The following is a 22973-nucleotide window of genomic DNA, read 5'->3' on the forward strand; positions in this document are numbered from 1 at the left end:
GCGTGTGTGTGTGGAAGGGGGCAGGCATGACCATGTGTGTAGCAGGCTGCTCCTGTGTGTGAGTGGGGCATGTACCTGGCCATGGGGGGGCTGTGAACAGGACTGGGGAGGAGGGCTGTGGATGTGGGGGGGGGCATGGAGGCATTGGTCTGTGCATGTTGCAACTGCTCAGGCTGAGTGACACCCCCCCCCCCCCGCCTTTCGTGCTGGTTTCTGGCTTTTAGAAATCTCCCCACCCCTGCGGCCATAGAGGGTTTTTTGCCCTGCTGGCAGCCCCCCTCTCCCCCCCCCGCGCCCGCCACCTGGAGAGATACATGAACCCACCCTCCAGGCTGCAGCCCCAGGGCCTGGAATGGAGCCAGTGGGAGGGGGGGCGGGGGGGCAGGGGAGGCTGCACCCTCCTGCCCCCCTGGACTAAGCTCTGGCACCACTCACAGGCCAGGCAGGGGGGGGGGGCTGGTCAGTACATGGGTGAGAGACTCCCCGGAAATCCGGGGGGGAGGACTCAGCAGGGGGTGCTGTCTCCTTGCAATTCGTGCTGGCCCCCAATGTCCCAACACAGCGCTATGGGGTGCTAGGCTGGGGGGGGGGGTGCTCAGTAAGGGGGTGCCATGCTGCAGGGAGCGAGGGAGGGGCGGGCTCAGTAGGGGGGGCGCTGTGCTGCAAGGGGACTGTCTCCACCCGTCCTGGTCTCTCCCCCTCCCTTCAGTGTCGCGTGTTTAGACCCCCCACACACACGCCGCGGAGCTGCCGCCCCTCTGCTGCCCCCTGCTGGCCCAGGCAGGTGGGAGCATGGGGGCTGTGAAGTAAAAGCAATGGGGCCGCAAAAGCTGGGGAACGGCGACCCCCCGTGGCCGGCAGGGGTCACTGCAAGGCCAGAAATGGCAGCAGCTGAGTTCTGACCAGGACCAGGGAGCGATGTCACCCGGGTCCCCCACTTCCAGCCGGGGGCCGGGGGCTGCGCTGGGTTGGCAGGGGCAGCAGTGGTAGCCCCATGGCGTTTATGAGCTAGGAGACCCGAGGCTTCCAGCATCACCAGCACTTCAGCCAGATCCAGCCCGACCCACTGCGAGCTACAGATGGCACTGGCCGCACGGGGCCGAGCTGGCTGCAGGGGAGCCCAGGGCTGGGAGAGCAGGGGGGGTACAGGTCAGGAGTGAGGGGCACCAGCAGAGCTGGGGGAGCCCAGGGCTGGGAGAGCAGGGGGGATACAGGTCAGGAGTGAGGGGCACCAGCAGAGCTGCGGGGAGCCCAGGGCAGGGAGAGCAGGGGGGTACAGGTCAGGAGTGAGGGGCACCAGCAGAGCTGGGGGAGCCCAGGGCTGGGAGAGCAGGGGGGATACAGGTCAGGAGTGAGGGGCACCAGCAGAGCTGCGGGGAGCCCAGGGCAGGGAGAGCAGGGGGGATACAGGTGAGGAGTGAGGGGCACCAGCAGAGCTGGGGGGAGCCCAGGGCTGGGAGAGCACAGGGGATACAGGTCAGGAGTGAGGGGCACCAGCAGAGCTGGGGGGAGCCCAGGGCTGGGAGAGCAGGGGGGATACAGGTCAGGAGTGAGGGGCACCAGCAGAGCTGGGGGGAGCCCAGGGCTGGGAGAGCAGGGGGGGTACAGGTCAGGAGTGAGGGGCACCAGCAGAGCTGGGGGGAGCCCAGGGCTGGGAGAGCAGGGGGGGATACAGGTCAGGAGTGAGGGGCACCAGCAGAGCTGCGGGGAGCCCAGGGCAGGGAGAGCAGGGGGATACAGGTCAGGAGTGAGGGGCACCAGCAGAGCTGAGGGGAGCCCAGGGCTGGGAGAGCAGGGGGATACAGGTCAGGAGTGAGGGGCACCAGCAGAGCTGGGGGGAGCCCAGGGCTGGGAGAGCACGGGGGATACAGGTCAGGAGTGAGGGGCACCAGCAGAGCTGGGGGGAGCCCAGGGCTGGGAGAGCAGGGGGGATACAGGTCAGGAGTGAGGGGCACACCAGCAGAGCTGGGGGGAGCCCAGGGCTGGGCCAGTGGGGGGCTGTGGGGCAGGACTGAGGGGCGTCAGCAGGGTTGGGAGGGGAGCCCAGGGCTGGACAGTGGGGGGGCTGTGGGGCAGGACTGAGGGGCGTCGACAGGGCTGGGAGGGGAGCCCAGGGCTGGGCCAGTGGTCAGGACTGAGACGCATCATGCACCGTGACACCCCGGGGGACTGACCCCGCAGCCTCTGGATTCAGAAGTGAAACCCTCGGAGGGGCACCAGTACGGCAACAGCTGTCTCATGAAACTCTTCCCTGGCCCAGCCACTGGGACACTGAGCATGGGTCAGACGTGCACCAGCGTGTGTGTGTGGAAGGGGGCAGGCGTGACCATGTGTGTAGCAGGCTGCTCCTGTGTGTGAGTGGGGCATGTACCTGGCCATGGGGGGGCTGTGAACAGGACTGGGGAGGAGGGCTGTGGATGTGGGGGGGGGCATGGAGGCATTGGTCTGTGCATGTTGCAACTGCTCAGGCTGAGTGACACCCCCCCCCCCCCCCCCCCCCCGCCTTTCGTGCTGGTTTCTGGCTTTTAGAAATCTCCCCACCCCTGCGGCCATAGAGGGTTTTTTGCCCTGCTGGCAGCCCCCCTCTCCCCCCCCCCCCGCGCCCGCCACCTGGAGAGATACATGAACCCACCCTCCAGGCTGCAACCCCAGGGCCTGGAATGGAGCCAGTGGGAGGGGGCGGGGGGGCAGGGGAGGCTGCACCCTCCTGCCCCCCTGGACTAAGCTCTGGCACCACTCACAGGCCAGGCGGGGGGGGGCCTGCTCAGTACATGGGTGAGAGACTCCCCGGAAATCCGGGGGGGAGGGCTCAGCAGGGGGTGCTGTCTCCTTGCAATTCGTGCTGGCCCCCAATGTCCCAACACAGCGCTATGGGGTGCTAGGCTGGGGGGGGGTGCTCAGTAAGGGGGTGCCATGCTGCAGGGAGCGAGGGAGGGGCGGGCTCAGTAGGGGGGGCGCTGTGCTGCAAGGGGACTGTCTCCACCCGTCCTGGTCTCTCCCCCTCCCTTCAGTGTCGCGTGTTTAGACCCCCCCCACACACGCCGCGGAGCTGCCGCCCCTCTGCTGCCCCCTGCTGGCCCAGGCAGGTGGGAGCATGGGGGCTGTGAAGTAAAAGCAATGGGGACGCAAAAGCTGGGGAACGGCGACCCCCCGTGGCCGGCAGGGGTCACTGCAAGGCCAGAAATGGCAGCAGCTGAGTTCTGACCAGGACCAGGGAGCGATGTCACCCGGGTCCCCCACTTCCAGCCGGGGGCCGGGGGCTGCGCTGGGTTGGCAGGGGCAGCAGTGGTAGCCCCATGGCGTTTATGAGCTAGGAGACCCGAGGCTTCCAGCATCACCAGCACTTCAGCCAGATCCAGCCCGACCCACTGCGAGCTACAGATGGCACTGGCCGCACGGGGCCGAGCTGGCTGCAGGGGAGCCCAGGGCTGGGAGAGCAGGGGGGGTACAGGTCAGGAGTGAGGGGCACCAGCAGAGCTGGGGGAGCCCAGGGCTGGGAGAGCAGGGGGGATACAGGTCAGGAGTGAGGGGCACCAGCAGAGCTGCGGGGAGCCCAGGGCAGGGAGAGCAGGGGGGTACAGGTCAGGAGTGAGGGGCACCAGCAGAGCTGGGGGAGCCCAGGGCTGGGAGAGCAGGGGGGATACAGGTCAGGAGTGAGGGGCACCAGCAGAGCTGCGGGGAGCCCAGGGCAGGGAGAGCAGGGGGGATACAGGTGAGGAGTGAGGGGCACCAGCAGAGCTGGGGGGAGCCCAGGGCTGGGAGAGCACAGGGGATACAGGTCAGGAGTGAGGGGCACCAGCAGAGCTGGGGGGAGCCCAGGGCTGGGAGAGCAGGGGGGATACAGGTCAGGAGTGAGGGGCACCAGCAGAGCTGGGGGGAGCCCAGGGCTGGGAGAGCAGGGGGGGTACAGGTCAGGAGTGAGGGGCACCAGCAGAGCTGGGGGGAGCCCAGGGCTGGGAGAGCAGGGGGGGATACAGGTCAGGAGTGAGGGGCACCAGCAGAGCTGCGGGGAGCCCAGGGCAGGGAGAGCAGGGGGATACAGGTCAGGAGTGAGGGGCACCAGCAGAGCTGAGGGGAGCCCAGGGCTGGGAGAGCAGGGGGATACAGGTCAGGAGTGAGGGGCACCAGCAGAGCTGGGGGGAGCCCAGGGCTGGGAGAGCACGGGGGATACAGGTCAGGAGTGAGGGGCACCAGCAGAGCTGGGGGGAGCCCAGGGCTGGGAGAGCAGGGGGGATACAGGTCAGGAGTGAGGGGCACACCAGCAGAGCTGGGGGGAGCCCAGGGCTGGACAGTGGGGGGGCTGTGGGGCAGGACTGAGGGGCGTCGACAGGGCTGGGAGGGGAGCCCAGGGCTGGACAGTGGGGGGGCTGTGGGGCAGGACTGAGGGGCGTCGACAGGGCTGGGAGGGGAGCCCAGGGCTGGGCCAGTGGTCAGGACTGAGACGCATCATGCACCGTGACACCCCGGGGGACTGACCCCGCAGCCTCTGGATTCAGAAGTGAAACCCTCGGAGGGGCACCAGTACGGCAACAGCTGTCTCATGAAACTCTTCCCTGGCCCAGCCACTGGGACACTGAGCATGGGTCAGACGTGCACCAGTGTGTGTGTGTGGAAGGGGGCAGGCGTGACCATGTGTGTAGCAGGCTGCTCCTGTGTGTGAGTGGGGCATGTACCTGGCCATGGGGGGGCTGTGAACAGGACTGGGGAGGAGGGCTGTGGATGTGGGGGGGGGCATGGAGGCATTGGTCTGTGCATGTTGCAACTGCTCAGGCTGAGTAACACACCCCCGCCCCCGGAGCCTTTCGTGCTGGTTTCTGGCTTTTAGAAATCTCCCCACCCCTGCGGCCATAGAGGGTTTTTTGCCCTGCTGGCAGCCCCCCCCTCCCCCCCCCCGCGCCTGCCATGCTCCCCCACCCGCCACCTGGAGAGATACATAAACCCACCCTCCAGGCTGCAGCCCCAGGGCCTGGAATGGAGCCAGTGGGAGGGGGAGCGGGGGGGCAGGGGGAGGCTGCACCCTCCTGCCCCCCTGGACTAAGCTCTGGCACCACTCACAGGCCAGGCAGGGGGGGGGGGCTGGTCAGTACATGGGTGAGAGACTCCCCGGAAATCCAGGGGGGAGGGCTCAGCAGGGGGTGCTGTCTCCTTGCAATTCGTGCTGGCCCCCAATGTCCCAACACAGCGCTATGGGGTGCTAGGCTGGGGGGGTGCTCAGTAAGGGGGTGCCATGCTGCAGGGAGCGAGGGAGGGGCGGGCTCAGTAGGGGGGGCGCTGTGCTGCAAGGGGACTGTCTCCACCCGTCCTGGTCTCTCCCCCTCCCTTCAGTGTCGCGTGTTTAGACACCCCCCCCCCCGCCACACACACACACACACACACACACACACACACACACACACACACACACACACACACACACACACACACACACACACACACACACACACACGCCGCGGAGCTGCCGCCCCTCTGCTGCCCCCTGCTGGCCCAGGCAGGTGGGAGCATGGGGGCTGTGAAGTAAAAGCAATGGGGCCGCAAAAGCTGGGGAACGGCGACCCCCAGTGGCCGGCAGGGGTCACTGCAAGGCCAGAAATGGCAGCAGCTGAGTTCTGACCAGGACCAGGGAGCGATGTCACCCGGGTCCCCCACTTCCAGCCGGGGGCCGGTGGCTGCGCTGGGTTGGCAGGGGCAGCAGTGGTAGCCCCATGGCGTTTATGAGCTAGGAGACCCGAGGCTTCCAGCATCACCAGCACTTCTGCCAGATCCAGCCCGACCCACTGCGAGCTACAGATGGCACTGGCCGCACGGGGCCGAGCTGGCCCCAGGGGAGCCCAGGGCTGGGAGAGCGGGGGGGGGGGGGTACAGGTCAGGAGTGAGGGGCACCAGCAGAGCTGCGGGGAGCCCAGGGCAGGGAGAGCAGGGGGGATACAGGTGAGGAGTGAGGGGCACCAGCAGAGCTGCGGGGAGCCCAGGGCAGGGAGAGCAGGGGGGATACAGGTCAGGAGTGAGGGGCACCAGCAGAGCTGCGGGGAGCCCAGGGCAGGGAGAGCATGGGGGGTACAGGTGAGGATTGAGGGGCACCAGCAGAGCTGGGGGGAGCCCAGGGCTGGGAGAGCAGGGGGGGTACAGGTGAGGAGAGCGGGGCACCAGCAGAGCTGCGGGGAGCCCAGGGCAGAGAGAGCAGGGGGGGTACAAGTGAGGAGTGAGGGGCACCGGAGAGCCCAGGGCTGGAAGAGCACGGGGGGTACAGGTCAGGAGTGAGGGGCACCAGCAGAGCTGGGGGGAGCCCAGGGCTTGGAGAGCAGGGGGGGTACAGATCAGGAGTGAGGGTCACCAGCAGAGCTGGGGGGTGGGGAGGTACAGGTCAGGAGTGAGGGGCACCAGCAGAGCTGGGGAGAGCCCAGGGCTGAGATAGCAGGGGCTGTGGGTTGGGATTGAGGGGCACCAGCAGAGCTGGGGGGAGCCCAGGGCAGGGAGAGCAGGGGGGGTACAGGTCAGGAGTGAGGGGCACCAGCAGAGCTGGGGGGGTGGGGAGGTACAGGTGAGGAGTGAGGGGCACCAACAGAGCTGGGGGGAGCCCAGGGCTGGGAGAGCAGGGGGGTACAGGTCAGAAGTGAGGGGCACCGGGGAGCCCAGGGCTGGGAGAGCAGGGGGATACAGGTCAGAAGTGAGGGGCACTGGGGACCCCAGGGCTGGGAGAGCAGGGGGGGTACAGGTGAGAAGTCAGAGGCACCAGCAGAGCTGGGGGGAGCCCAGGGCTGGGAGAGCAGGGTGGGTACAGGTGAGGAGTGAGGGGCACCAGCAGAGCTGGGAAGAGCTCAGGGCTGGGAGAGCAGGGTGGGTACAGGTGAGGAGTGAGGGGCACCGGGGAGCCGAGGGCTGGGAGAGCATGGGGGGTACAGGTCAGGAGTGAGGGGCACCAGCAGAGCTGGGGGGAGCCCAGGGCTGGGAGAGCAGGGGGGGTACAGGTCAGGAGTGAGGGGCACCGGGGAGCCCAGGGCTGGGAGAGGAGGGGGGGTACAGGTCAGGAGTGAGGGGCACCAGCAGAGCTGGGGGGTAGGGGGGATACAGATCGGGAGTGAGGGGCACCGGGGAGCCCAGGGCTGGGAGAGCAGGGGGGGTACAGGTGAGGAGTGAGGGGCACCAGCAGAGCTGAGGGGAGCCCAGGGCTGGGAGAGCAGGGGGGGTACAGGTCAGGAGTGAGGGGCACCGGGGAGCCCAGGGCTGAGAGAGCAGGGGGGGTACAGGGGAGGAGTGAGGGGCACCGGGGAGCCCAGGGCTGGGAGAGCGGGGGGGGGGTACAGGTCAGGAGTGAGGGGCACCAGCAGAGCTGGGTAGAGCCCAGGGCTGGGAGAGCAGGGCGGGTACAGGTGAGGAGTGAGGGGCACCAGCAGAGCTGGGGTAGCCCAGGGCTGGGAGAGCAGGGGGGTACAGGTGAGGAGTGAGGGGCACCAGCAGAGCTGGGGGGAGCCCAGGGCTGGGAGAGCAGGGTGGGTACAGGTGAGGAGTGAGGGGCACCGGGGAGCCCAGGGCTGGGAGAGCAGGGGGGGTACAGGTCAGAAGTGAGGGGCACCAGCAGAGCTGCGGGGAGCCCAGGGCTGGGAGAGCAGCGCGGGACAGGTCAGGAGTGAGGGGCACCAGCAGAGCTGGGGGGAGCCCAGGGCTGGAAGAGCAGGGTGGGTACAGGTGAGGAGTGAGGGGCACCGGGGAGCCCAGGGCTGGGAGAGCAGGGGGGGTACAGGTCAGGAGTGAGGGGCACCGGGGAGCCCAGGGCTGGGAGAGCAGGGGGGGGTACAGGTGAGGAGTGAGGGGCACCGGGGAGCCGAGGGCTGGGAGAGCAGGGGGGGTACAGGTGAGGAGTGAGGGGCACCAGCAGAGGTGGGGGGAGCCCAGGGCTGGGAGAGCAGGGGGGGTACAGGTCAGGATTGAGGGGCACCAGCAGAGCTGAGGGGAGCCCAGGGCTGGGAGAGCAGGGGGGGTACAGGTCAGGAGTGAGGGGCACCAGCAGAGCTGCGGGGAGACCAGGTCTGGGAGAGCAGGGGGGTACAGGTGAGGCGTGAGGGGCACCAGCAGAGCTGAGGGGAGCCCAGGGCTGGGAGAGCAGGCGGGGTAAAGGTGAGGAGTGAGGGGCACCAGCAGAGCTGCGGGGAGCCCAGGGCTGGGAGAGCAGGGGGGGTACAGGTGAGGAGTGAGGGGCACCGGGGAGCCGAGGGCTGGGAGAGCAGGGGGGGTACAGGTGAGGAGTGAGGGGCACCAGCAGGAGGTGGGGGGAGCCCAGGGCTGGGAGAGCAGGGGGGGTACAGGTCAGGATTGAGGGGCACCAGCAGAGCTGAGGGGAGCCCAGGGCTGGGAGAGCAGGGGGGGTACAGGTCAGGAGTGAGGGGCACCAGCAGAGCTGCGGGGAGACCAGGTCTGGGAGAGCAGGGGGGTACAGGTGAGGCGTGAGGGGCACCAGCAGAGCTGAGGGGAGCCCAGGGCTGGGAGAGCAGGGGGGGTACAGGTCAGGAGTGAGGGGCACCAGCAGAGTTGAGGGGAGCCCAGGGCTGGGAGAGCAGGGGGGGTACAGGTCAGGAGTGAGGGGCACCAGGAGAGCTGCGGGGAGCCAAGGGCTGGGAGAGCAGGGGGGGGGGTACAGGTGAGGAGTGAGGGGCACCAGCAGATCTCGGGTAGCCCAGGGCTGGGAGAGCAGGGGGGGGTACAGGTGAGGAGTGAGGGGCACCAGCAGAGCTGAGGGGAGCCCAGGGCTGGGAGAGCAGGGGGGGTACAGGTGAGGAATCAGGGGCACCAGCAGAGCTGGGGGGAGCCCAGGGCTGGGAGAGCAGGGGGGGTACAGGTCAGGAGTGAGGGGCACCAGCAGAGCTGGGGGGAGCCCAGGGCTGGGAGAGCAGGGGGGTACAGGTGAGGAGTGAGGGGCACCAGCAGAGCTGCGGGGAGCCCAGGGCTGGGAGAGCAGGGGGGGTACAGGTGAGGATTGAGGGGCACCAGCAGAGCAGGGGGGAGCCCAGGGCTGGGAGAGCAGGGGGGGTACAGGTGGAGTGAGGGGCACCAGCAGAACTGGGGGGAGCCCAGGGCTGGGAGAGCAGGGGGGATACAGGTGAGGAGTGAGGGGCACCAGCAGAGCTGGGGGGAGCCCAGAGCTGGGAGAGTAGGGGGGATACAGGTGAGGAGTGAGGGGCACCAGCAGAGCTGGGGGGAGCCCAGGGCTGGGAGAGCAGGGCGGGTACAGGTGAGGATTGAGGGGCACCAGCAGAGCTGGGGAGAGCCCAGGGCTGGGAGAGCAGGGCGGGTACAGGTGAGGAGTGAGGGGCACCAGCAGAGCTGGGGGGAGCCCAGGGCTGGGAGAGCAGGGGGGGTACAGGTGAGGAGTGAGGGGCACCAGCAGAGCTGGGGGGAGCCCAGGGCTGAGATAGTAGGGGCTGTGGGTTGGGATTGAGGGGCACCAGCAGAGGTGGGGGGAGCCCAGGAGTGAGGGGCACCAGCAGAGCTGGGGGAGCCCAGGGCTGGGAGAGCAGGGGGGGTACAGGTCAGGAGTGAGGGGCACCAGCAGAGCTGGGGGGAGCCCAGGGCTGGGAGAGCAGGGGGGTACAGGTCAGGAGTGAGGGGCACCAGCAGAGCTGGGGGGAGCCCAGGGCTGGGAGAGCAGGGGGGGTACAGGTGAGGAGTGAGGGGCACCAGCAGAGCTGGGGGGAGCCCAGGGCTGGGAGAGCAGGGGGGGTACAGGTCAGGAGTGAGGGCCACCAGCAGAGCTGGGGGGAGCCCAGGGCTGGGAGAGCAGGGGGGGTACAGGTGAGAATTGAGGGGCACCAGCAGAGCTGGGGGGAGCCCAGGGCTGGGAGAGCAGGGGGGTACAGGTCAGGAGTGAGGGGCACCAGCAGAGCTGGGGGGAGCCCAGGGCTGGGAGAGCAGGGGGGTACAGGTCAGGAGTGAGGGGCACCAGCAGAGCTGGGGGGAGCCCAGGGCTGGGAGAGCAGGGGGGGTACAGGTGAGGAGTGAGGGGCACCAGCAGAGCTGGGGGGAGCCCAGGGCTGGGAGAGCAGGGGGGGTACAGGTCAGGAGTGAGGGGCACCAGCAGAGCTGGGGGGAGCCCAGGGCTGGGAGAGCAGGGGGGTACAGATCAGGAGTGAGGGGCACCAGCAGAGCTGTGGGGAGCCCAGGGCTGGGAGAGCAGGGGGGTACAGGTCAGGAGTGAGGGGCACCAGCAGAGCTGGGGGGAGCCCAGGGCTGGGAGAGCAGGGGGGGTACAGGTGAGAATTGAGGGGCACCAGCAGAGCTGGGGGGAGCCCAGGGCTGGGAGAGCAGGGGGGTACAGGTCAGGAGTGAGGGGCACCAGCAGAGCTGGGGGGAGCCCAGGGCTGGGAGAGCAGGGGGGTACAGGTGAGGAGTGAGGGGTACCAGCAGAGCTGGGGGGAGCCCAGGGCTGGGAGAGCAGGGGGGGTACAGGTGAGGAGTGAGGGGCACCAGCAGAGCTGGGGGGAGCCCAGGGCTGGGAGAGCAGGGGGGTACAGGTCAGGAGTGAGGGGCACCAGCAGAGCTGGGGGGAGCCCAGGGCTGGGAGAGCAGGGGGGTACAGGTGAGGAATGAGGGGCACCAGCAGAGCTGCGGGGAGCCCAGGGCTGGGATAGCAGGCGGGTACAGGTCATAAGTGAGGGGCACCAGCAGAGCTGTGGCGGGGTTGGGATCGAGGGGCACCGGTAGAGCGGGCGGCGGGCGCGGCTGCTCTCAGGATTCAGGGGCACTGGCAAAGCTGTGGTGGGGGTGTATTGACAGAGCTGGTGGGGGTTGCCGGTGCTTATAGTCTGAAAAGGGCGGGGGCTCATCAGCCCCACTCCTGCCCCCTGAACCCCACAACCTCACTGCTGCTCCTCTTGCATCTCCAGAGTCTCCCCCCCCCCACTCCTGGGCCTGCAGCAGGGTCCCCCCTTCCCAGGCTGGGTGTTGCATGGGGGGGGTCTCATAGCTCAGAGGGGAGCAGAGCTGCTGGGGGGGGGGGGGCTGCTCCCGCGGCTGACGCAGCAGCCCCCAGTTCTGCATCCAAAGGGCCCCTGGGGCCAAACCAAAGCTGGGGCTGGTCTGCAGTACGGCCTGGCGTGTGGATGGGCCCAGCCCATGCCAGGGAGCTCTCCAGTGAGGGGCGATGGGGTGTGGCTAGGAGAGCCCACAGGGGAGAGGTGGAGCGAGGGGTATTTCCGGGGGGGTCATTACTGCAGAACCATCAGCATTCAGGAAGGCAGGGCACTGGCAGGACACCTGGGTTCTATTCCTGCCTCTGCCGTGTCACTTTCCTGCTCCGTGCCTCAGTTTCCCCTTGCTCCCTTTGTCTAGTCAGATCCTGGGCTCCACCGGACAGGGAGCGTCTCTTGCTCTGGGCAGCGCCTGGCACACCGGGGTCCTGCGCTGGTGCCTCCGTGTCTTACCACAATGCTAATGGCCAGGCTCAGCCAGCGCCTGTCACGGGGGCTGCAGGCAGCGCTAGGTCCCAGGAGGGGGCGCTCCTTGATTGTGTCAACGCCGAACCCTGGCGGGGCTGGAGCTCAAGTCCAGCCTCGCTGTGTTCCCAGGAGGCCCAGCCATGGAGACTTCCCTCCGCCTGCAGCGTCCACACGGTTGTTTTATGAGGCAGGATTTGTGCAGCGTTACTTGTAGTTAAAGAGCTGCCACAACTCACCCCAGAGGCAGTTGCATCTCAGCACCGGGCAAGGGAACCCCGTATAAACAGCCCCCACCCCAGAGGCAGCTGCATCATCCCCACCATTCCTCCAGGAGACAGTCTGGTGCCTCCTAGTGCCCCATTTCCAGCTGGGGCACGGGGCGCCAGGCCAGCCCCACCCACCCCGTCAGGCCGCGGAGGGGTGGGTGCTGACAGGCTGGGATGGCCAGGTGGGGGCGCCCCACACACCAAAGCTGGAGCCGGCTGGGCTGAGTTTCCGTCACTTTATTTTGCAAAAATAGAAAAGTCCCCTTTGCGATAGAGCTGGGCGCCAAGGGGGTGGGCAATGGGAAAGGGGCTTTTCTTTTAAAATACCAGGTAAAGCTTGGCTGTAAACATGACCGAGGGGTGGGGGGGTGCAGATCCCCCCTCCCAGTTCCCCCCCGTAACAGGGTCCTTGGCTTCGTTTTAAGGTCTGGGGTATTTCTTTTTGGCAGTTCAACTGGATCAGGGAGCCCCAGAGATTTCAGGGGCGGGGGCAAGGGGGGTGTCTCATGCCAGGGCCGGTCCCCTGGGTCTCCCCCTGCCCCACTCTCTGTTGGGGGAGGGGGCAATTGGGTCCATGTCCCAGGGTGAAAACCGGCAATAAATAACAGGGAAAGTGTTGCCAGGCTCGCCCTGCCCCCCCGCCCCGGCCAGGGTCATAGGCATGAGACGCCTGGCAGAAGTGACCCAGTCTGGGCACCTCCCCCTGCCCCCCCACGATGCAGATCTTGCTTTCTCGTGAGGGTGGCAGTGCCCCCTGCTGCAGGAGTTTGGAACTGCAGCCCCAGCACCAATGGGGGCCTTAGGAGAGGGAGATCCCCCCCCCCCATCTTGTAGTGTAACAGATCAGGGTCCCTGCAGGGCTCCTTCCCCCACATCTGGGGGCTGCTGAGGGGAGGGGGAACCTACAGGGGCTGTGTGCGGATTCAAACTCCACCACTCCTCCCCCCCGGCTGGTGGACGTGACACTGCATGTGGGGAGGGAGGGGTCAGGTGACAATATTGTCTCCCAGGCAAGGATTGGAGTGGAGGTTTTGGGGGACAAGACTGGCCCTAGGGGACATCTGGGGGGGATCAAAGGGGGGTCCCGAGCTGAGGTGCTGTCTGCTTTGGTCCATAGGGGGTGCTGTAGAGCCGCTGGGACCCAAAGGGGCTGGGCGATGTGCAAAGGGGCCCCCCCAGTGCCACCCCCTGGGGGCAGCGTTCCAGGCTGCTGTGCAAAGGGGGGGCTAGGCTGCTCCCCTCACCCCTGACAGGGAGCCGGGTCCCAGCTGGCCCATTTCCTAGGGGCACAGGGGGTGGGGGATGTTCCCCATGGATACATCATGGAGCAGCCTTGTTAGGGGGGGGTGAGCCCCTGGGAGGGTGGCAGCTCCCTCTGTCCCCCTGTGACCCCACCAGCTCCTGCCCTCCGATCCCCACCCCCCATCTTTGGTCTCTAGTGTTGTGTGTTCCCAAAATCATCAGCACCAAGGGGTGAGGTTGGGGAGGGGGATTGTGGGGGCGGGGTCAGGACTGAGGGGGAGGGTTATGGGGAGATGGGTTAGTCAGGGTTAGGGGCAGGGCCAGGAGATTATGGGGAGCAGCAGCGGGGGTTATGGGTAGGGAATGAGGAGGGGGGGGTCATGGGGGCAGGGGTTGGAACTGGAAGTTATGGGAAGGGGGGGTCAAGAGCGAAAGACGCCCCAACTACACCAAACCTGAACAGCATCAAAAGCAAAACCAGATACAGCCCTGCAGCCCGGCCCCCTGCCTCTGGGGGCCCCCCCATCCCAGCAGAGCCCCCAGGAGACGCGACAGGGACCCCTCGTCCCCCACCGCCGAGGAGTGATCCCAAACCATTAGCACGTTATACAACAAAAACATAAAATAAAATAAACCTCCCAAACTTGGACCTCATCCCCGCACCCTGAGATCCGCGTCCCCCGAAACCTGCAGGACGCTGGGTGGGGAGCAGCGTCCCCCCCTCCCTTCCACTCAGCCTCCTTTCCCAACACACCCAGGGGTTCCTGGGCTTTCCACGGGCTGGGGGGGCTGCTCCGCCCCCCCGCCTCTCGCCCAGCAATCCCCAGCTTCAGAGATCTGCAGCAGTGGTCCGGGCTGCCTGGATTCAGCGGGGAACATCAGTTTAGGAGGCAGGGTCTTGACTGATCTTGAGTCGGGAATCTGGAGGCAGCATCATTGGGGATGCGGAGGGGGGGGGCACCCCAACATCCCAGCCCAGTCTCACTTCCAAGTCTCTCTCTGGCTCCAGGGTGCCCCCCGCTGGACGGGCAATTGCACTGCTGGTGGCAGAGTGGGGGGCTCTGCTGAACCCCTCCAGGTCCATTTCCAGGAATCTGCCCCTCACCCCAGGCAGGGAGCTCTCTGGCCGGGCCTTGCCCACCCCTGGATTTTTGGCTTGGAGTCAGACTTTGGCAAACAAAAAAGCTTGGGGGTGGGGGGCTCCAGACTGCCCCCCCCCCCCCGAGAGAAGGTTAAGGCAAGAGCTACACCTCTGAGGCAGCACACAGACAATCTCCATTAGCTGCCCCCCAGCCCATGCCTGCCCCCCAGCAATGGGGGGGCAGAGTGAAGGCAGCTGTGGCTTGTTCGAACCAGCTCGGTGTTGGACAGGGGGGTGGGGTGCCTGAGGATGGGGCTTCTCCCAGTCCCCACCCCCCACTCCCCACTCCCCAGGGTGCTAGGGGGTCTCCTCGGGGCTCTTGCTCTCGGCCGGGCTCTCCTCGGAGCTGGGGGGCTCTGCCGACGGGGGGCGGCTGCGACGAGTCGTCCTCGAACATTTCGGGGTTTTCCAGCATCTCCCGGATGAGGGGGGGCATGGGGCAGGGATCTCCATCTTCAGGGTGATGGCTCGCTCCGCGCCTGCGATGGGGGTGGGGAGAAAGGAGCAGTGAGCTGGCACTGCAGGAGGCTGTGAGCTTCCCCCCAGTAGTGCCCTGTCAGTACCAGATGGGAGACAGGTGCTGTGAGCTTCCCCCCAGTAGTGCCCTGTCAGTACCAGATGGGAGACAGGATGCGGTTAGCTTCCCCGCAGCAGTGCCCTATCCGTACCAGATGGAAGAGGGGTGCTAGGAGCTTCCCCCCAGTAGAGCCCTGTCAGTACCCCAAGGAACACTGGTGCCGTGAGCCTCCACCCCAGCAGTGCCAGGAGGCACCAGCACTGTGAGCTTCCCCCAGCAGTGCCCAGCTGACAGCCCACACCTTTGGTGCTGATGCCTCGCAGATCGGTGATTTTCATCAGCATGCGGGGGAACATGTACGGCTTGTTGGGTCTGCGGCGGCGGGCGTAGATTTTCAAAGCTTCCAGCAAGGGCTCCTGCAGCTTGTCCACCTTCTCCGGCTCCTCCAGGTCCATCCGATCTGGGGGAGGGGGGCACACACATGTTGGTTGTCATAGCCCCATACCCAGCCCCCTCGACCCCCCACGGCCATCGCTCCCCACAGCGCCCCTTGCTGGGAGAGGCCAGGCTGGCGTAGCTGGGAGCTCCTCCCATGGCCAGTGCTCCTGCCCCACCCCCTACAGCGCCCCCGCTGGGAGAGGCCAGGGCTGCAGCAGCTGTGATGGCGTCGGTTGTGCCCAGCCCCCCTTCCTGGGTCCCGGGGGAGGCAGTGGTGGCCCGGGGCCGGCCGGTACCTCCGCAGATGAGGCAGATGGCGCTGAGCAGCCCGGTCTCGGTATCGTCCATCTCCAGGGGCAGCAGCTGCCCGGCGAAGGCGAACACCAGGTCGGTGAGGGGCCCGAAGCCGGCGTTGTGCATCTGGGTGCGGTTCAGGGTCAGCCCGTCCGAGAAGGTCATGGTGTCCTGCTCCGGCGTGTAGCGCGTGCAGATCCGCAGCATCTGCCAGGAATGGGATGTGGAGTGAGCGCCGAGACCCGCTGGGCCAGCCCCTCCCCACACAGGCTGGGCAGGGGCCCAGGGGTCTCACCGATCCACAGCCCGAGGAAGGGGGGAGGAAGAGAGAAGAGGCTCTAAGCAGCTGAGTCCCCCACTAAACCCCCAGGCTGCTCCTCACCAGGATGTCCAGGCAGGCCGCCTTGAGCAGGGTGATCTGGTCGGCGATGCTGAGGGTGGTGAAACCCGGCAGGCGCTTGGCAAACTCCACAATCTTGATGATGCACTTGGTGGCCAGTTCGCTGAACTTGTCCCATAGGCCCAGGTCCAGCTGCACCCGGTGATCGGCACTGGAGTTCTGGGGGAGGGAACGGGGATAGTGGTGGTTAGTGCTGCACCGCGGGGCCTAGGTGAGGATCGTCCCCTACAGTCTGCAACTAAGAGCCACGGGGAGATTACCCAGCTGGGGCCGGGCACGGAACTGGGTGCCCCAACCCCCTCTCCCCGCCAGAGCCAGCCACAGAACCTGGGTGCCCCAACCCCCTCTCCCCGCCAGGGCCAGGCATGGAACCCGGGTGCCCCAACCCTCTCTCCCCGCTGGAGCCAGCCACAGAACCTGGGTGCCCCGACCCCCTCTCCAAGCCACGGAACCTGGGTGCCCTGACCCCCTCTCCCCACCGGGGCCGGGCATGGAACCTGGGTGCCCGGACGCCCTTTTCCCACAGGGGCCGGGCACGGAACCTGAGTGCCCCAACTCATTCTCCCAGCCGGGGACTGGGCAAGGAACCGGGTTCCTCGACTCCCTCTCCCAGCCGGGGCTGGGCACGGAACCTGGGTGCCCCGACGCCTTTTCCCCCTCGGAGCCAGGCACAGAACCTGGATGTTTAAGGGGGCACTGGTGCCACCTGGTGGCCAATGTGCAGAATCCCAGCTCTGCACTCCTTGGGGATTGGGCACTCAGGGGTGCCAGGCAGCCTGGCTGAGAACAGCTCCCCCTAGTGACAGCAGCGGGCAGCCCGGGGTGGTAGAAGGCGGTTCTGTTATTCCACAGGCGGAGCCCTGGGACCCGGAGGCTGGTGACGGAAGCAGGGGAGGCAGAAGGGGGTTCCCGGGTGGGCTGGGGGAGAGGGGCAGTGCCACGTGCAGGGAGCTCACCGTGGTGTATTTGCCCAGCTGGCACAGCGAGGGGAAAGTCTCCTGGTGGGCCTTACTGACTTTCTGGATCAACTCCTCCAGCTCGGGAGTCATTTCGTAGCTGTCCACCACCAGCTCCTCCTTCACGTCCTTCTTCTTCTTGTTCCTGTCGTTCCGCACGGCTGCCGAAGAGGGGGGTGTTGGTCAGGACATGGCACCGTGTGACTGGCCCTGACCCCGGCTCAGAGTCCGGGGCTGGGAGCGTGGGTGGGACGCCGCACGGTCACGGGGGGCATTTGGCCCTGGGGATCTGACCCCGCTCAAACACCCCCCACTGTTGGGACATTCTTCTTTAAAACAGAGATCACCAATCAACCCAATTGGCCAGATCCCTGGCTGGTGTAAACTGGCGTGGTGCCACTGACTTCAGTGGGGCTAGGCTGATCTGTACCAGGTGGGGCTCTGGCCTGACTCCAGTGGAAATACGCCCACCTACACCATATGGGGATCTGGCCCCCCCGACTCCAACCCAGCGACACTGTGGATGGGGATGGAAGGGCCGCATGACTAGGAAGCTGCTATTGTTGCCGGTCCCTTTTCGGATCACATGCTTTGGGCATTCCCTCTCAGCTGGGCCGAGGCAGTGGGGGCTAGTGGCAGGGGCAGCAGTGGGGGGCCGCAGGAGACCTGGGTTCTATCCTTGGCTCTGCTGGTTGACCGTGGGCAACTCACTGCTGTCTGTGTGCCTCGGTTTCCCCATGTGCTCTATTTAGACAGTTGCACTCTGTGAGGCGGGGGGTATTTCTTGCATTGCCATGGTGAGGGAGCATTTGGTGCATGCCCCAGCCCCTGGGCGGGGGGAGCGAATCCTGTCTCTGCAGAGGGAAACATTCCCCCCGCCCCGGGGCCCAATGCTGGTAACCTAGGTTTATGCACTGTGGCGCTCTATCCCCCTCCCAGCAGTTAATGCACGCAATCGGCACAGTCCTCAGTTCAGACAGCAGAGCCCTGGCCTTTTACATCCAGTGGTTCCGGGTTTGAGCCCCACCCAGGGGGGTATTTTTGCCAGGTTAGCTCCTGAAAGCTGCTTCCAGCAGCAGAGCCAGTGGCCCGGAGCGGGGTTATTCAGCAGGGGTGAAAAGCAGAGCCGGCAGGGATGGCCCAGCAAGCATCTGCCCACAGCAACCCGCCAGCCCCCTGCCCTAACGACGGGCGCCCCTTGAGGCGCATTCCCATCCGTGGCCCTGGGGGCAGCCAGCGAGATGATGGCTTGCGTGGCACGGACGCAGAGCCACCGAGGCTCGGCTCCGGGCAGCGGCTTAGGGGCAGGAGGTGCCGTTACAACCCCCGTGTCAAAACACGGCCTCTGCCACTTGGCTGGGACCTAGGCCCACCGCCTGGCCACTCACGCTGGGCCCACAGGGGTTGGAGCTGGTCTGGTCTGGGTGTCGCCTCCTCCGAGCCAGGCTGCACTGGGCCGGTGTCCCCATGTCCCCCCCTGCAGGTTCTACACCCCTCGCCCATCCTGCCCCCCGGAGGCGGCTCTGCCAGCCCAGCTGGGCCCTGCCCGCCGCACTTCCCAGCCTTCACTTGGGAAACACCGAATCCTGTGCTCAGCCCAAGGAAAACAGGAAGCAGCAGACAGGGAGGCCAGATAAAGCGTGTGTGTGTGTGTGGGGGGGGTACTCGGATAAATGGGAGTGGGGGGGTGACATGGCATTGGCTGCGCCCCCCCCCCCCCCCCGACTCTCCCCCTTCGCCCACAGCATATGCCCAGGGAGCCCACGAGCCCATCATGCCAAAACCTGATGGCTGCTGGCTCGTGCCAGCTGCCCCCCTTGGGCCTGCCTGGTACCCCAATAGCCCCTGCCTTCACAGTGCCCCAGCTGGCTAGACCCCTGTGGCATGTGTCCTGGGTGGCATGTGTCCTGGGGGGAGGCTGGAACCCGATTGGCCATCCAGCTTCTAACATTGGCAACGGGCAGCTGGGAGCCCAGTCTGATTGGCTACCCGGATCCTAATGTGGGTTAATAACCAATGGAAATGGATCCCGGTTGGCCACTTGGCTTCTATTGCCCAATGGAAATGGATTCTGGTTGGTTGTCTGGCTTCGACCATGTGTTGGTGCCCAGCACCAATGGATTCTGACTGGCCACCTTGCTTAGCACACGGGTCAGTGCCTGACGTGGCTGCACCGGATTGGCTGCCCGGTGTCTCCTGTGAAGGATGGGGCTTCCCGGTTCTCCCTCTGCCCCACTGCGGCCGCTCCGGCCCCGCTCCCCGGGGAGCCCCGGGCTTGCCCGGTCTCTTGCTGCACTTGTCCAGGCGGGCCCATTGCAAAGTACTTTGAGCCCTGACCCCTCACTTGACCGCCCGGCTTGGCCTCCAGGTGGCAAGGGGAAGGAGGGAGACGAACTAGGCTGCAGCCAGGGGAACAGAGACAGCCCCATGCCTGGGGGCGTTGGTTCATCCCTGCCGTCCCCAAACCAGGGCACCAGCAGTCCTGAGGCCCAGCGAGTCCGGCAGGACCCCCCCCCTGCTCCCGCCCGGGGCCCAGCGTTCCCGTTGCGTGTGCATTCTCCCGGCCCGCCCTGTGGCCGCACATTTCCAGGCTGCACTTCCTGCTCACCCCAGCACGGAGTGCCAGGGGGAATCTGGCAACAGGATACGCGAGCCGGCAGGATATCCACTTATAGCCTCGGCCAGCACAATAGCCGGCAGGGAGGGGGCTGCCAGCAGAGCCGCCCCCCCCTCACCAAACACCCCACTGCCTTGGGGATCCAGCCCTATCCCCCCCCAATGCACAACAGTCCGGGCTGCCATGGCTTGGGGGAGGGGGAGATCTGCTCGGCCCTCCCACCCCATCTACTGGCACCTTCGCCCATCGAAAGCCAGGGTGAGGTGTGGCGGTGGGGTGGGGGTGCGGGGGGGGGTGGGGGGGTGGGGGTTGAAGAATCAGGTGAGACAGCCGAAGACAGTGGGGCGTGCAGGCGAGGGGTAGCAGGGAAGGGCAGTTCAGAGAGGTGGCAGGTCCCCCACATCTGGGACCTGTGCCAGTCTTCCCATGCAGTGCTGTTCACATGCCCACCAGCTGTTGGAGTGGGGGAGGGAGGGGGGGGGGATCCCTTGATCTCTCTTCAGGGGATCCTGGAGCCCATTCAGTTCTAGCTGGGCCAGCGCTGGGAGTGGGAGGGATGCCAAGGATACCCAGCCCTGCCCAATCCTGGCCCAATTCCCACAGACCACCCACTTCCTGTCTCCTTCGAGACATCTCTCCCTCACCCCCCAAAATCCCTCCGCCCTTAAAGCGACAGGGGCCTGGAAATCAATGGCTAGGGCTGAGACAGACATTCCTAATTACGGGCTCTTAAAGAGACAGTGATTAATGGGGGCCCCACCCCGGCCGGCTCGTGAGGACATGCCTTAGCAGTCGGGAGTAAAAGCAACAGCCGCCGAGAGGCACTCTGTCTCCAGATGGACCATCCGGCTGACAGCACTCTTAAAGGGGCAGCCGCCCTCTTCCAAGCCTTCCTCCAGCTCCCGTGTGACAGGCGGCAGGGGGTGAGTGCGAGAGATCATCACCAACAGGGGCATGGTTAAAGTGGCTCTAGCCGCTAGGCCTCGAAGCCCTCTTTGCCAAGGGGCCAGAACCAAAGGGATTTGGACCCCCGTGAGATTCGGATCCAATTCTGGCCCCTGTGTCCTGTTCTCACCTGGTTCCGGCTACTCTGGCCCAAGAACTACCCGTGTTGGAAGCATATCCTAGTGTGCCCTCGTCATGGGCGCCAGCCTTGCACGAGACAGGCCTCAAACCAGAGCCTGGATCCAACCTCCCCCGCCACAGATCTGAACTGGGCCAAACTCGAACCCTGGATCCAAATGATCCGAAGCCAGGCCTGGATGTCAGGTCCTAGCCCCAGCACAGCTGGTCAAACTAGCCCCTGAGGGCGCCAGACTCGGGCAAAGATCTCACCAAACACTATGGGTCTCTGCGCAACGCGCTCCCGTCCCCAAACACATGTGGGGCTGGGAGCTTCCCGCTCCCACACCTCTGCACCAGTGACTTTCCAGCCTTGTGGCACAGCAGTGCAGTGGGGCAGGGCCCTGCAGGGGTAGAGGACTTGTGGGGGGGGAACAGGTGCAATTGGGCCCGTCTCTCTGCACGGGAGCACGCACGGGGCATTGCCCCAGCTGGATCCAATCTTCCATGCGATCCCGCTGCAGGTAGACTCACCTTCTTTAGACATGCCGACCTCGAAGCACTTCTGGAGCCGACAGTACTGGCAGCGGTTGCGGGTCACCTTGTTGATCTGGCAGTTCTTGTCGCGGTGGCACGTGTACACCATGTTTTTCTGGATGCTTCGGCGAAAGAATCCCTGGGGGTGGGCGGGAGAGACAGGGACATGCAGGTGATGGGGGGGTGGGTCAGAGGTAGGGATGTGCGGGGGGGGGGGGGGGGGGGGGAGAAGAGGCGGGGAAGGGGTTACCCCATGCTCCCTACAGCTCCGAGCAGGTGCCTTGGCAAAGCTGCACCCCCAAACGCAAACAGAACCCCCCCCCCCACCAGCACACACCGCCCCCCACCTGGCATGCTGGAGCACCAATCGCTGCAGCAGATCAGAGCAATGGTCCATCCAGCCCAGTGCGCCGGCTCCGACACTGGGGACGCTGGAGAGTCAACCCCCTCCTCACGGGCAACCATGGACTGACCCCTGGCATTTAGGAACTGGCTTGTGCCATCAGCAGGAGAATGTATAGGCCTTCTGGCTGGGATCTGCAAAGGGAGTGGGGTGCCCAAATGCAATGCGCCCAACCACCTTGGGTCCCTTTGCACATCCTGGCCTCCAATGCAATTCACTATTCATGTAATTGCCTTGCCTTTCTCTAAATCCTATTGAATTGTAGAGGTGTAGGGCTGGAAGGGACCTCGAGAGGTCACCCAGTCCCTCTCCCTGCACTGAGGCAGCACGTATATCTAAGCCATCCCTAACAGATCCTATTGCATAAGAACATCCAGTGGTGGTGAGTTCCACAGGGCCATCATTTTGAAGACGCCCTGGGATCAGTTTTAAATGGGCCAGGTGTCCTCCTTGGCCTTCACGCCCCCACAAATTGTCTCTATCCTGGTCATTCTCTTAGGGCTTGTCTTCACGGGGAAATTGACTGGAATAATAATGACACCTAGCTCGTTTCATCAGCAAATCTCAAAGCACTTTAAAAAGGGGGTACCTATCGCTAGCCCCATTTTACAGGTGGGGAAACTGAGGCACAAAGAGAGGCAGTGACTGGTCATCCAACAGAGTCAGGACTAGAACCCAGGGGTCCCAAGCCCTAACCCAGCACTCAGGTGCTCAGACTATGTTGCTATTCCAGAATAGAGACCCCCTGGACACTCTATTTTGGACTCAAAGCCACTATTCCTGCAAAATAATGACGGCACTTCCAAAACTCTGTTCCCCTCTGTTTGCATTGTGAGCCCTTTGAGGGGGGGACTGTCCCTGGCACAACGGGGCCCTGATCTCAGTGAGGTCTGTGCAGCGCCTGGCACAATAGGACCCCATCTTGTCATAGCAATCATACCACAAGCTCTCCCCGTCGTCTGCTCTCTGGTACCCAGGTCTTTCGGTGGTTAGTTTAAGACCTCTCAGTGCAGGTCAGAAGGGACCCTCGACTCCTCTAGTCTGACCTGGACAGCACAGGCCATTCCATTTCACGCCGAAACCCCTGGACACCGAGTCTCTTGGGCTAGACTGAAGCATTTCCCCAGGAGACTGAATTGGTGTGTGCCACCGGCAGAGAGCAGGAGAGACCGAGGTGCCCGAGGCCCCAGCAACGGCAGGGAGCTGATTAGGGGTCATGTGCCTGGATGATTCCAGCCGGCGAGCCGCCCCCCATGCTGCAGAGGAAGGTGGAAACCCCCATGGTCCCTGCCAGTCTGACCTGGGGGGAAATTCCTGCCCAACCCCGAATCTGGCCGTCGGTGGGACCCTGAGCAAGACCCACCCGCCCGGCAACTGGGGAAGAAGCCCCCGTGTGACCAGCAAAGACCCCTGGGCAGCAGGCGATTCTGGCTGCCCAGAGGGGTGCCCAACGGAGAGCCAGGCTCCAGAGGGGCAAAGCAAGGAATTGACGGAGCCCCAAGCCGTGCTGCTGGCCCCAAGGGTGGGGGTCCCCGTTACCTTGCAGCCTTCGCAGGAGCTGACGCCGTAGTGGTAGCCAGAGGACTTATCGTTGCAGACGAAGCAGGGCTTGTAGACACGGGGGGGCGGGGGCGGCGAGGGGCGAGCTGGGCACCATCTCCTCCGAACTCGTGC

The 22973-nt window shown here is 65.5% G+C and overlaps 1 protein-coding gene across 1 annotated transcript; it reads right to left on the bottom strand.

Annotated features, from left to right (window-relative positions):
• Nucleotides 1–14227: 14227 nt before the first annotated feature.
• RARG (retinoic acid receptor gamma) lies at nt 14228–22859 on the bottom strand. The gene is given in 9 exon segments (XM_065576605.1): nt 14228–14444; nt 14446–14516; nt 14519–14554; nt 14894–15052; nt 15327–15531; nt 15707–15883; nt 16681–16841; nt 20894–21035; nt 22839–22859. Coding segments are annotated over 8 exon segments (993 nt in total). The 5' UTR covers nt 21006–21035; nt 22839–22859; the 3' UTR covers nt 14228–14372.
• Nucleotides 22860–22973: the final 114 nt, after the last annotated feature.

Source organism: Chrysemys picta, chromosome 22 (assembly GCF_011386835.1).
Source record: "Chrysemys picta bellii isolate R12L10 chromosome 22, ASM1138683v2, whole genome shotgun sequence".
Taxonomy (NCBI): Eukaryota; Metazoa; Chordata; order Testudines; family Emydidae; genus Chrysemys; species Chrysemys picta.